Source organism: Chionomys nivalis, chromosome X, assembly GCF_950005125.1.
Source record: "Chionomys nivalis chromosome X, mChiNiv1.1, whole genome shotgun sequence".
NCBI classification, from domain to species: Eukaryota; Metazoa; Chordata; class Mammalia; order Rodentia; family Cricetidae; genus Chionomys; species Chionomys nivalis.
The window spans coordinates 90,087,865-90,100,310 of record NC_080112.1 but is presented as its reverse complement, the minus strand read 5'-3'; the positions used below and the strand labels follow the sequence as shown (position 1 = coordinate 90,100,310).

General features: G+C 40.0%; 1 protein-coding gene across 3 annotated transcripts in view; it reads right to left on the bottom strand.

Annotated features, from left to right (window-relative positions):
- Amot (angiomotin) overlaps positions 1 to 12,446 on the bottom strand; it is a 76,884-nt gene that overhangs the window by 20,751 nt on the left and 43,687 nt on the right. For all 3 annotated transcript variants that reach the window (XM_057759636.1, XM_057759634.1, XM_057759635.1), the window contains 3 exons: positions 12,111 to 12,255; positions 11,655 to 11,747; positions 6,881 to 7,026 (listed from right to left, as the gene is read on the bottom strand). In XM_057759636.1, the coding sequence (XP_057615619.1) occupies positions 6,881 to 7,026; positions 11,655 to 11,747; positions 12,111 to 12,255 (384 nt within the window). The remainder of the gene's footprint in view (positions 1 to 6,880; positions 7,027 to 11,654; positions 11,748 to 12,110; positions 12,256 to 12,446) is intronic.

The window sequence follows — 12,446 nt, the reverse complement described above, 5'->3', positions numbered from 1 at the left end:
AGTTGTGAATGTTCATCACAAATAACCTTAATGTGCTTCTCATTGTCTTAGTGACCGACCCAGAGGATAAACCATTTAATAAAAAATAATCAGATAAACATTAAGCTTCAAATAGTTTATGCAAAGAAGGAACTAAGTGTAAATGTATAGAGCAAAACTGTTTATTGAAGATAAAATTAGAAAGAATCATTGAATATCTACAATAACAATATTTCCTTAAAAATGCTATTGTTTGTGGGGAGAGGGCTTCTACTTTATGACAAAGAAATACTTTGCCTCTGACAAAGACCTTTAAATGAAGAAACAAAAGACCTTGTCTACTCTTTCTCCCCATCCCATTTTCCATCATATATACACATGAAAACCTCTACTTGACAGCACAGTGAAAGATAAAGGAACACAGAGGCAATGAGGAGACTTCAGTTCTAGTCCTCAGTTGGCTAAGAATGACAACTTCCCCATTCTCTGCCTCAGAGTCTTGGTTTGTTAGCAAACAAATGAGGAGGGGAAGTTCAGGAACCAGCAAAACAAAATGGCCACTACTATGCCAGGCCACAAAGTGTTGACAGCTGCCTTCCAGCCATTATGACTGAGTATAAACAATTGCAACCATCCCTACAATGGCCTCAAAAAAGCAAAACTATTTACTGTTTAGTGACAGCATGGTATTTAGAGACAAAAACAAAACAAAACAACAAAAAAAAAAACAAAAATCAAAACTTCAAACTGTATTCCAGAATTCTAATGTTTTGTGGAGACACTTAGGGGGTCACTCCTATGGATTGGTTGAATCACCTATCTCCTCTATTGTATATGTGTGTTTTAGAATTCTATACAAAACAGAGCTCTGTCTGTATTCATCTCTTCTTATTTCTGATGTTTCTCTGAGAGAAATGGATGTCCACATTACACCACTCGTTTGTTTGTCTGAGACAAGAGTTTTTCTAAACTGCCCAAGCTGACCTCAAACTTAAGATCCTCCTGCCAGAAGGCTAGGATCACAGGTATACTCTACTACACCTACCATGATGTCTATCTTTCTATAAAACAGATACATCATTGTTACATAACAATACTTTTGCTTCTCATATACCCTTTGGTCTTTCACCTCAAACTGTTTCACTGCTTAGGAATTCTTTCTCCCACAAAGTTTTAAGAAGTTAAAAATAAAAAAAACACTAAACTAGACAGATAATGAATTTATGATGATCTCTACAGGTCTTTAAATTCCATAGTTCATAAACCTAGGAGTTCACTTTTCAGATTCAACAATGAGCCATATCTAAGAGTGTTAAATAAAATAAGGTCTTAAATAGGGCCCTAGAATATTGTCTAGTCATAACTATGGGGGATAAGAACTAAGAACATGCTGTGTGTGTGTGTGTGTGTGTGTGTATGTGTGTGTGTTTATGGCGGATCACAAAACATGTACACTTCTCATAGAATCCTAGATGATTTATTTTTGATGCCTTCAGTGTTCAAGGAAATGATGAGTTTCCAAATCCACAAGAGTGGCTTGGGTCTTCATGTGGAAAATGAGTTTTCAAAACCACAGATTAGTCATTCTGAGTTTCTAATCAAGTCCTGTACCCATGAGTTCCCAGAAGAAGCCAAGTAAATCCATCATTTCAACCTAAATCCCTCTGGTTATCCAGTGAATAGAAGAAATCATTCCATCCATTTAAGTTTTCTTAGTAAGCACTAGTTCTCAAAACTTGTCAAAGATATTTCCCTTCCTTTACTTTCCTCTAGCCCATATTCTCTCAATTTGTCTCCTTAACCCATTATTTTCCCTTGCCTTCATCTTTGGTCCACCTTATCCTCAGTCCATCCATTTTTGTCTCTCTATGAATGCTTCTTAACTATTTATTTGTTTGGCTAAGTCACCATAAGGGTATCAAGTCATCCCTATTCAGGACACATTTTCAAAGGAGAATCTTATCCAAGTATCATGATGCAGGCCTACCTGTAATCCCCACACTTCAAAGACTGAGGATAGAGGAACAAGTGTTCAAGACCAACCTTGACTATATGAGTCAGTCAGTCAGTCTCTCTCTCTCTCTTCCTCTCACTCCCCCCTCTACCTTTCTCTTTTACACACACACACACACACACACACACACACACACACGGAATCATTAAAAATTATAAGAAATAGGAGAAAGAACAGCAGAAAAGTACTTTGAAAACAAACAAGGCAAATCCTCTTGAGCTAAATCAATCATCTTTTCCACTGCACTTCTGTAAGAATTTGAACCCATTCCCAAGAATTTGGCAGATCCCATAACCTCTTCTGACTCAGGAAAATATGATCCCTACAAATGAATACCACGTGACGGCATCACTTCCCTCCTTCCAACAACTGTGGGTGTCTTTCAAACTGATTTTTTAAAGATAGCTATATACAAAATTAGATTTAGGGCACCCCAAGCTAATCACTTGCCTCAGGCATTCACAGGGAGTTTTTTAATCCATTGTTTTCTCATTGCTTTACAGGAAGACAAGAAGCAGGTCTAGTGGAGCTGGCGATTTCCCTCTAACTGTCCTGCCTTATCTGTGTTTTAATATTATCATCAAGGCTCCCAGAGAATAGAAAATATATCTTTTGTTGTTATTCATTTTCTTTTTCTCTTGTTACTCGGGTTCAAACCCAGGCCATGTGCATGCCAGGCATGTGCTCCACCATTGAGTCACATTAACAGCTATGTGTAGAGTGAACAAATTATTATACTAGCAGAGAGAACACTCACATAGGCAGGCACCCATCTTCTCAAGGACACTGAGGCTGATGCAGAACTAAATTAAGTGCCTTGAATATATCTAATCTATCTCTTGCCTTCTATTGCCTACAAAACAGTATTTTGTAAAAGCATCATATGGGCAGTATATTTTCTCGATTATTCTCCTTCATACAATGAGCTTTTATGTTGCCTCATGAGCTTTCAGGAGTTTTAATTTGATCTGATTTAGTTTTACCCGGTGACCCTGCTCCAAGTCAGGATTCACATTGAAGCAATTTGGTAACACTAGCCTGGTATTAGCAAGCTGCCTCTGTCCTTTGCCAAAACGTCTGTGGTCCGCTGGTAGATATTAAAAGACTTAAAGAGTAGAACACTGCCTCTGGAAACTTGCTGCCTTGGGAATAAAGAAACTTCCAAGGAATTTAAAAAGCCATATAGTCATAAAGGAATGAGTGAAAGACAAACTACAAGAGGTCACCCCATCTCGATTTGATATGTGGTCAAAGTTTCTTCCTTTTGAACATGCTGGATAAGGCAACCAACACCCACTACAAAGAAACTGCGTTGTCATAGGCATACAATCTTCATCCTTCGATCAAATGTTTTTCAAATAATTTGATAGTCCAATATCAGAGCACTCTGGGAAATGCCTGGGTGCATATGTATCTTATCCTATTAACCGTAAGTGTACACATATTTTACCGTCGTAGACTTCACTCAAATGTATAACATCTTAACTATTATATAAGCTTAAACTTCATCAACAGAGTCCAACTGATTAAAAATATTGGAGAGTGTCAAACATATTAATGATTGTACACAAGACATCTTCCTTTACTACTGGAAAGGAAGAATCTGATATATTATATGGTAGAGAGATGATATAGCATAACTTATCTTTAGAACAAAACAAAACAAAAAGCCAAATAAATTTAGTAGTGAGGGACATAGAAAGATTGACAAGTGATAGCCCTTAAGAAGAATGCTGGTGGCAGTGGAATAAAACAAGATGTAGGTACATTTGAGAAGTGCCTGAGAATGGGCTATCTTAACAAGAGCACAAGTCTAAATCATCACCAGCCACTCTGATGCCGAACAGGTTAACACTTTAGCCCCTTCTTCCTCAATCTCCATAGTGTTGATTATAGCCCCAAATCCGGTTCCCTGGCTCTCCCTCAGTCCTCCCTCTCACCTGCTGTTTTATGTGTTTCTGTACCCTGTGCCCACGATGTGTACCCTCGGCATCTTCTCAATCTGAGTTTGCCAAGTCCATTTTTCCCACCCTCCCTGGAACAATCACCCAAGCCACTGCTTCAACTCTGTATTCTCCTAATGTAGCAGCTGGCCAGGAACCCAGGCTGCCTTGAGTCTTGTGAGAAGACATGCCAGACATCCATGGAAACTCCTCAGTGAGGTTAAAATTAGAGAGGATGGGGAAGTTCTCTGTGAATGTGAGACTATTGTGGTTGCTTTAGGACACAGAGCTCTTTTGACACGTTTAATCAGTGTCAACTTCAGTAAGACACATGTGTCCCAAAAGATAACGGTAAGGAGGGCAGGAATGCATCATTTACCTCATCTGGCTGTTGGCTACCCAGGCTGTAGACTGATTTTAAGGTCTGTATCACCATGACTTGCCAGGGTAACAGATGTATTCATGCCTGTCCTAGCAGAATAGCTCTGTAGATGTCACGAGAGCATCGTTCACAGAGGAACAAGCTCACATTTACATTGAGCTTGGAAGAAATCGAAAGTTAGGGATTTAGGAAACCAGTTCTTGCCTGAGGTGGCCCTCCTGTGGAATGCTTTCAAGAGTGGCTGCAGAAGCCTACAGGCAGGAGGCACAGAGGATTAGAAAAATGAGGTGAATGTCACGGAATGTACCTACATGCTGGCTTTCAAGAGGCAAAGGCATAAAAGAACCCAAGGTTCCTTGACTCGATACACTTATTTTCCCTGCCATCTTGGTGCAATGCAAACTAGTTACCTGAGTGACCCTGAACTTGAAAAGCTGGGAAAAGCCTCCCCTCACCAAAAGGCCTGTTTGGAGAATGCTCTCAGAAAGCTAATTTGCAAAACAGGCAAGAGAACTTTGCCCTGGAAAAACTCCATATTTCTGAGCAGTAAGGAAAGTTCATAAGGCCCGACCTGAGTCATTCAATGTGTGTTTACACAGAACACAGGCAGGTCTTTCAGTGTCTCTCTCTCTCTCTACTTTCCAACATGGCTTTCCTTAAGCCATATCCATCAAGCATAAGAAAACCTTATCTACTCATGAATCAATCTCAGTCTCCCTCACTCTCACTTTGTGCCTAGAGATAGGTTCTCACTGGGTATTTCTGTCTGTCCTGGAACTCACTATATAGACCAAGCTGCCATTGGACTCCCCAAAATCCACCTACTTCTGCCTCCTAACTGCTGGGTTCACAGGCATGTGTCACCACACCAGCATGAAAGGCATTCATGAGACAGACACAGTCATTGATTCTGTGAAGGTATTACACTAAAAACCCCGTATCAAACTGTGAGAGAGTTAGTGAATTCTAAGATTCCTTACTGAGCAGTTTTAATCCTGAATAAGCAAGGCCTTCTGGGGAATCAGGCATATCAAGGCAATGTGACAAGGCTTTGAGGCACTGTCGTTTTCCATAATGTAAAAATATGTTTCTAAGACAGAAGACTGAAGAAGTAGAACACATTATGTTGATTTTCTACAACTTAAAGTTAACATTTCAGGCAAGTCAGGCTAAAGGATATCATGGATTACATGGTCTGATTGCCTAGTAAACTGAACCCGCAACCTAACTCCAACCAGTCTTTAATGCTCAATGAGAACAGCAGGGGAAATCTGTACATCTGGAGATCTCCAACAACTACGGCCATTTTTAGTGAGGGACAGGACGCAGGGGACTAAGGGAGGCAGGGAAGACATTTCATATACAAGAGCCGCAATGCCATTTAGTTGCTAAAACTACAATTTTATTTTGTTTTGGCTTTATAAGGCTTTCAAATTGTAAGAAAATGGGGGCTATTACTATTGTTTTCAGAAAATGTTTCACTATGTAACTTAAGCTGGCCTTAAATTTGCTATCTTGCCCAAGTGGCTTCCTACTAGAGATCCATGAAAGTTATTATTTCTCTTAAAACAATTCAAATTTCAAGATAGAATTTAAGAAGATTTGAATTTCTTAGTCAATTTACACTTCATTATCACATCTTTGCTGGAATATACTCATTTCCAAAAGTTCAGTGTTGTTAATTGTATTCTAGCACAATCACAACCAGCATTCAGGATTAATTAATTAATGACAGTACAGCAGCAAAGTTTCCTCTTTTTCACAGGAACAGTTTAGTATGGCAATAGAGAAACTTCTACATGGAGACTAATCAAATACATATTTAAATCACATTTTTAATAGTTCAGGGACCCTTGTGTTTGTTAAGAGATGGTTCCATACACTCACACAAAGAGCTGGCAAATTCAGTCATACCACGTAATAATATTCATTAAAACTAATCTCTAAGCCACAGTCAAGATCTTTACCGATGCATTCTCCTGACAGAAACTGTAACCTCTCCATGGGTCTTACTTTGTGTCAGACCTCTGAAGCCAGCTTCCATCTCCAGACCACACTGTCAAATTCAATAGCAAAAGATGTGGCCATCAAGATGCATTTCTGACCTACGACAAGGGACAGGTTTGACTTCCCATTGGGTGTGGGGAGAATAGGACCATTTCAGTTTCAAGATCATTGGAGGACTTGAAAATACCTGAAGTCATTCTATAGTTCTTTGTAAACAAGGCTTTAAAGTTCAGTAAAAAAAAGAAGCTTAAGTCAGGGCTAGGTATTAGGGAGAACTTAGGGTATGAAAACCATTTAGTAAATGAATTGCAGAATGAAAATTGCCTCCTTTGATTGTAATAATTTTATATTATAGAAGAAATGAAAGGAACCTGTAGAGAAGGAAAATGACATCAAAATCAACCCATTTGTGTGGGCACAGTTATAACCAGGAACCAAAGATGGCCCCTCTCTCTGTGGGAAGACTGTGTAAGCTGTATATTCAAAAGGATGAGAAGGCCAGGAGCTCCCCAGACCTCCTACTCTCGGGCTCATGTGCTACCTGAGGACACCTACCTCTTCTTCCAGCTTCACCACCTTCGCCTGGGCATTGCTCAGTGCCTGGTCTCGGATTTCAATATGTCGCCTTTGGTCTTCATTGGTAGAGCGAGCAGTAGCCAGCTCTGCTTCTAGCTTCTCTTTCTCCCGCTGGCTTTCTTTATCTGTGAGGACATGGAATATCAATATTGTCTTCCTGAAGCTGGGTCAAAGCCTTAAGTGAGCAAAACTAATATGCCATATATATTAATTACTTGACAGTGTATACTCTTCTAGAACATGGCTAAAAGAATCAAAATTTACAACATTTATATTTTATCACTGGATCAACCACTAACTTGTTGGATAAATAAGAAGCAACGGATAAGGAGATATAAAATGTCCTAAAAAAGGATCAAGCACTACACAAAGATGAACACACATGTATACATACATACACATACAACACAGAGTAAGTTTATTTCCTTGGTTTTGTGTTTGGAAAATGTTTGGCAAAAGAGCAACTAAGCTGAACAAAATTTCCCCCACTATCTCTTTATTCCAATGTACCAAATAGTCTAAATATGTTATTTCATAAAACAGAAGCAACCTCAAATCCTACTCCTTATGCAAGAACCTTTTCTGAGATCAAGACCATTAGAAAATGTGTCCTCTCTAGGGAAAGCCCTATCCAACACCATGGCCAACCTAATTCACTTCATTTCAGTATCTACCAAGTCTGGAGTTTTTATAAAGGGAATAAGGTAAAACTGGAAGCCATCTTATATTCTTTTCTACCCTTTCTTCTGCAGGACAGATTGGGTACGGAGGGATTGTGGGAAAGAACAAGGCAGAGTATAAGGGAAAATTAATTTAGAAATATAGGCATCAATTTCATCTAAGCAAATGATTATAATATGTAATAAAATATGTTTGTGTGCGTACAGTGTATTTTGCATATATGTGAACATACATGCATGCACACATTCATACAAACATATTTAGGGATGTAAATCTATGTATAATGTGTAGCCATGTATCTGTGCATATGTGTATCTGTGTGTATATGTACATTTGCATTGATAAAGGCTATATCATTAGAATGGAAGAGTCACTAATTACTGATTGCATTCAGAAGCAGAATAACACACATAAAGATGAAAGCACTGAGAAGTCTCTGTCAAGCAGGGTAAATCAAAGATACTAGAAATGAAGAGGAGAAAGGCACGGAAATAGAGAAAATGGAATCTAAAGAGCATTCAATTCCTTATCTCTGTTCAGATAAAATTGAACAACTGAAATCTATAGCAAAATGTGTACTAGGAGATGATATAGCAAAACGATGTGGTATTTATCTCAGCCATGCAAGGGTGGTTCCATAAATATCACAGCTCTTGAGCCTAAATCTATGATAAGCCATTTAAACAGGACCTTGATTCTAACTTCTACCCTCTCTTGACCTTCCTGACTTCAACATGAAAAGCAGTTAGGCCAACTACCAACCATATTTTAAATTCTTTTTATTCTAAAATAGAATAATAGAAAATTGTGACTCCATTCTAACAGAGATTTAAAAAGCTGGATTAAAAAGAAAAGATTGAAGAGAGATCTATAGAGAGCTCTCACAGAAGTGAAATTCACAGGGCAAACTTCTGTCCTCAAAGTAGGAGGTAGGTGGACAGAGAATCACAATTTACCAAATTAGAATTCCATGGGCAAAGACCACAGAAACCATGGGATCTGGTTAGGAAACCCTGCGTGATAATTGAGGAATCGCTAGCAGCTCAGTATGTACAAATGTGAGAGCTAATTCCTGGGAGAGGCGCTCATACTGAAACACCCACATTTTTGGAAGTTTTTTGTCACCAGGTGTTCATCCAGGTTCTCCCAGGAGGCCAGAAAAATATGTTATCAGCAGTAGGACGGGAAAGAACCCATCATGACACAGACGAGACATTTTGTTTTTCTCAACAAGACATGCCCTGAGGAGAAACTTTAACTAAAAGCTAATTTGCAGAAATACTTTGGATACTAAGCAGTCTGGAGGAATGATGATAAGGTCCATTTAAACAAGTTCTAGGCCTCAGAAAAATAAACACCTGACTCTAGGCCCCTCTGATGGCACTGCAGTAAATAGGGGTGGGGACCGAACCACATTCATAAGGTTTACAGTCCAAAAGCACAGACTCAAAATAAAAACCAAAAACCTAATCATAGTACTAGAAACCATTTCACTTGTTGAACAGCCCATGCTACATCAGGAAGGAATCTTCTGCTCAGAACAATACAAGGCAAGTATTGTTCAAAGACTTGACTACTGCAGTCCTTCTTAGCCACCATGTAATTCCTGCTACTCAAAAGTATAATCAAAATAGCAGTACTCTTTTTAAACTAAAGGACAAAATGCACACAGTTTTCTAAAAGGCACAGCCTGCAACAGGAGCAGACCCAGGTAAGTCAAGGATGTTGGAATGGTCAGATCATAACTTTGAAATGCCTTTGATTAATATGCTTTAAGTTTTTAATAAGAAAATGTAGACTGTATATGAGGACAGGAAAGTTATATAAATAGAAAGATGGACATTCTAAGAAAGGATAAAAACACTTTACAGATTTGCTGTTTTCGTTAATCCATATTAGTTAAGGATCCAATGAGATAACATAACATATTTCAATGAGAGAAACATGAAAAACACCAAGAAAGCCTACTAAAGAGAATAATAATCACCGTCACCATGATTGATGATGGAAAAGAATCACAGTTTCAAAAATGTCTTTTACTAAGATGTGAATGATTCTTTTATATTAGTTTATACAATGTGAAGGCTAAGTCTCACCTTTAAGAATAGCAATTTTGTTTCTGAACTTAACACTAAAGTATAGCTACAAGGGACCTTGACATATACAGCTATGGCTCCTCATGTTTTTCCAGGTACTTCTGTTATCTAGGACAAACCTCATACCAGAAACTCAAACAAATAGATTTGGACGTTATCTTCATGATGCCAGCGTGGCCTCATTTCCCACTGTGACATTATATACATCGATCTGAATAGATGTACCGTGAAAAGCAATGAGCATTTGCTGAATGTTCACTACATATCAGGCATTGTGCTAGCTTAATCCTCAGAACAAGGATATGAGGTATTATTCTTCTCTTCTCTAGTTTGCATATGAGGAAACAGGACTTGGAGAGCAAGCACGACTGCATTGTAAGAGCTCCCACATCTGGAAAATGAGGAGTGGATTCCACACTTAAGCTCAACCTATTCAAAGATTTTCTACTGTACCCAACTGTCTTCTGGGTTAAACTGCTTCTGTCTCTCCGGTTGCTGGAGTATCCTCCCAGGGAAGGCTTTTCAAAAGAGCTTTCTTCCTTCCTGCTACAGTTCCCACCTTGGAGGGAGGTTTGGATGCCCAAAGGCAAGAGAAATAAAGGGGTCAAAAGGCATGCTCTCTTCCCCACCTAGTTTTAGAACTGCTGAGAGTGTTTCACTCTACTGTTAATGTAATTTGGTTTAGCAAATAACTATATTTTTTAAGCCCACAGCAGAGCTCCGAGAGCACCTGAAATAGCATTTCCTCACAGAGAGGAGTGTAAGCTAGCAGGTCCAGGGCAAGAATCCATATGTTTTGTTTTACTCTGGGAGACTGCCACCATCTTCCTGCCACTGAACTAGCTTCCAGGGTAACCGTGACACCACAAAAGCAACTTCACAATTTCCCCTAGGTTCTGATGACACCAGAAAAACAGCATTCCTCACTCTTAGACTACCGACAAAGGACGGGGAGGCTCAGGGCAAAGAGGAAGAACAAAACTGTTCAGAAGCCAGAGCACAACAGAGTAACCCAGGCAGGGATGGGAATATTGTAAGTGAAGATCAAACAAACTTGTAAAAGCTAACTGGAAACTGCACAGAATGACATGAAAGGGTCACTGGGAGGCCCAACAAAAATAAAAGAGTCTGACAAGTCCCCAACAAGCAGGATAGCAGCGGGAGCTGCACTGAGGGAGGCTGGGGCAGGGCAAAGCCAAACTTAGGCATCTGCAGAAACAAGGACAGTTCATCTGTTCTCAACCCAATTTATTCTCCCAGTGGACTCAATCTACTATGGAGTTTTTATTGTTGTTTTTATTATAGCAATTGGAAAGAATTAGGCATTGTCTCGCTGGGTGGAGTCCATTAGGGACCCGATAAAGAAGAGGATTAATTCATTGTTACAGTCCTAGGAGTATTTCCAGACAAAGGAAACCCTATTATGAGGAAAGCACAGCTCTGCCCAGCCCTGTACCCTCCAACTCTGCAAGCAGAACCATGAATTCAGGTCATAGCAGAGCAGAGGCCCGTCCTTCTCTGGCTGTCTTCACAATCTCCCAGTGGGTAATAATATGATACAACAGTAAGGATTTAATAGGGGTGCAGGCTGGGGATTCCAAACACTAACCATTGTCCTGCATGCCCATCCCATCTACCAGAGCCAGTATATGGAAGCACCTACAACGATCCCTTCAGCATGAATAAGGACGAGATTCCCTAAGGTCTTGTCTCAACCATGACAATGATGGGGACCCAAGTGGGCTTTTTCTGACTTAGTCCAGAGAGTAGTGTGTCTGGAGGTTGTGGCAGCAGCATTCCTGGTGTTTCATGAAGCAGCAGAAGAAAGACATTCATTCTCTCCTGGTTGTTTGGAGAAGGCTAAAGAGTCAGGCACCATTGTCATAAACTTTTCTTCCATCCACACCAGCAACATTTCCAGAGAGGTTACCACCCATCCACACTTTCATACCTGCCTGTAGCGTTTCCAGACTTACTTTTGGCAAAGAGCTGAGAGATGGTTTTCCTGGTGTCCTCTGAGCCCTCGTACTCCTTTTCTGCCAGCTGCTTGTTGGCAGTCTCTAGACGGTCTGCGGGATGTGCAGAAAATCAGCAGGGCCTTACACATACCCTTCCAAGCACTTGCTATTTGTCTTCTAAATACTGGCCTTTGGCAAAAGGCAGTATCTTTTTTTGACAATAACGATGGGTGACACAGACCTGAGTTTGCAAATGTGAATCTCAAAACAGTACAAGACCTACTAAAGCAAGAGCCAGTGTAGGGAATGTATGCTTTCAAGGGTCTTATGGGTATTATGGAGCGCAAAGCCAGCAAAGACAAGGTAGTAAGTTCTAGGCCAGCCTGAACTATGTAGACCTTATCTCAAACAAACAAACAAACAAACAAACCAACAAACAAAACAACTACCAAGTTAATCCCACTAGTCCCTTACCTCTCAGATCTCTGTTGAAGTCATGCATCCTTCGAATCTCACCCTCCAGCTTGTTCCTCATGGCTTTCTCCAGAGTCTCTCTTTTAGAAGATGACTTCACCAAATTCTCATATGCCTCTGAGACCCGCTGGATTTCTGTCTCCACCTTAACATTAAAAAGAAAGATGGTAGCCGGGCGGTGGTGGTGGACGCATTTAATCCCAGCACTCGGGAGGCAGAGGCAGGCGGATCTCTGTGAGTTCGAGGCCAGCCTGGTCTACAAGAGCTAGTTCCAGGACAGGCTCCAAAACCACAGAGAAACCCTGTCTCGAAAAACCAAAAAAAAAAAAAAAAAAA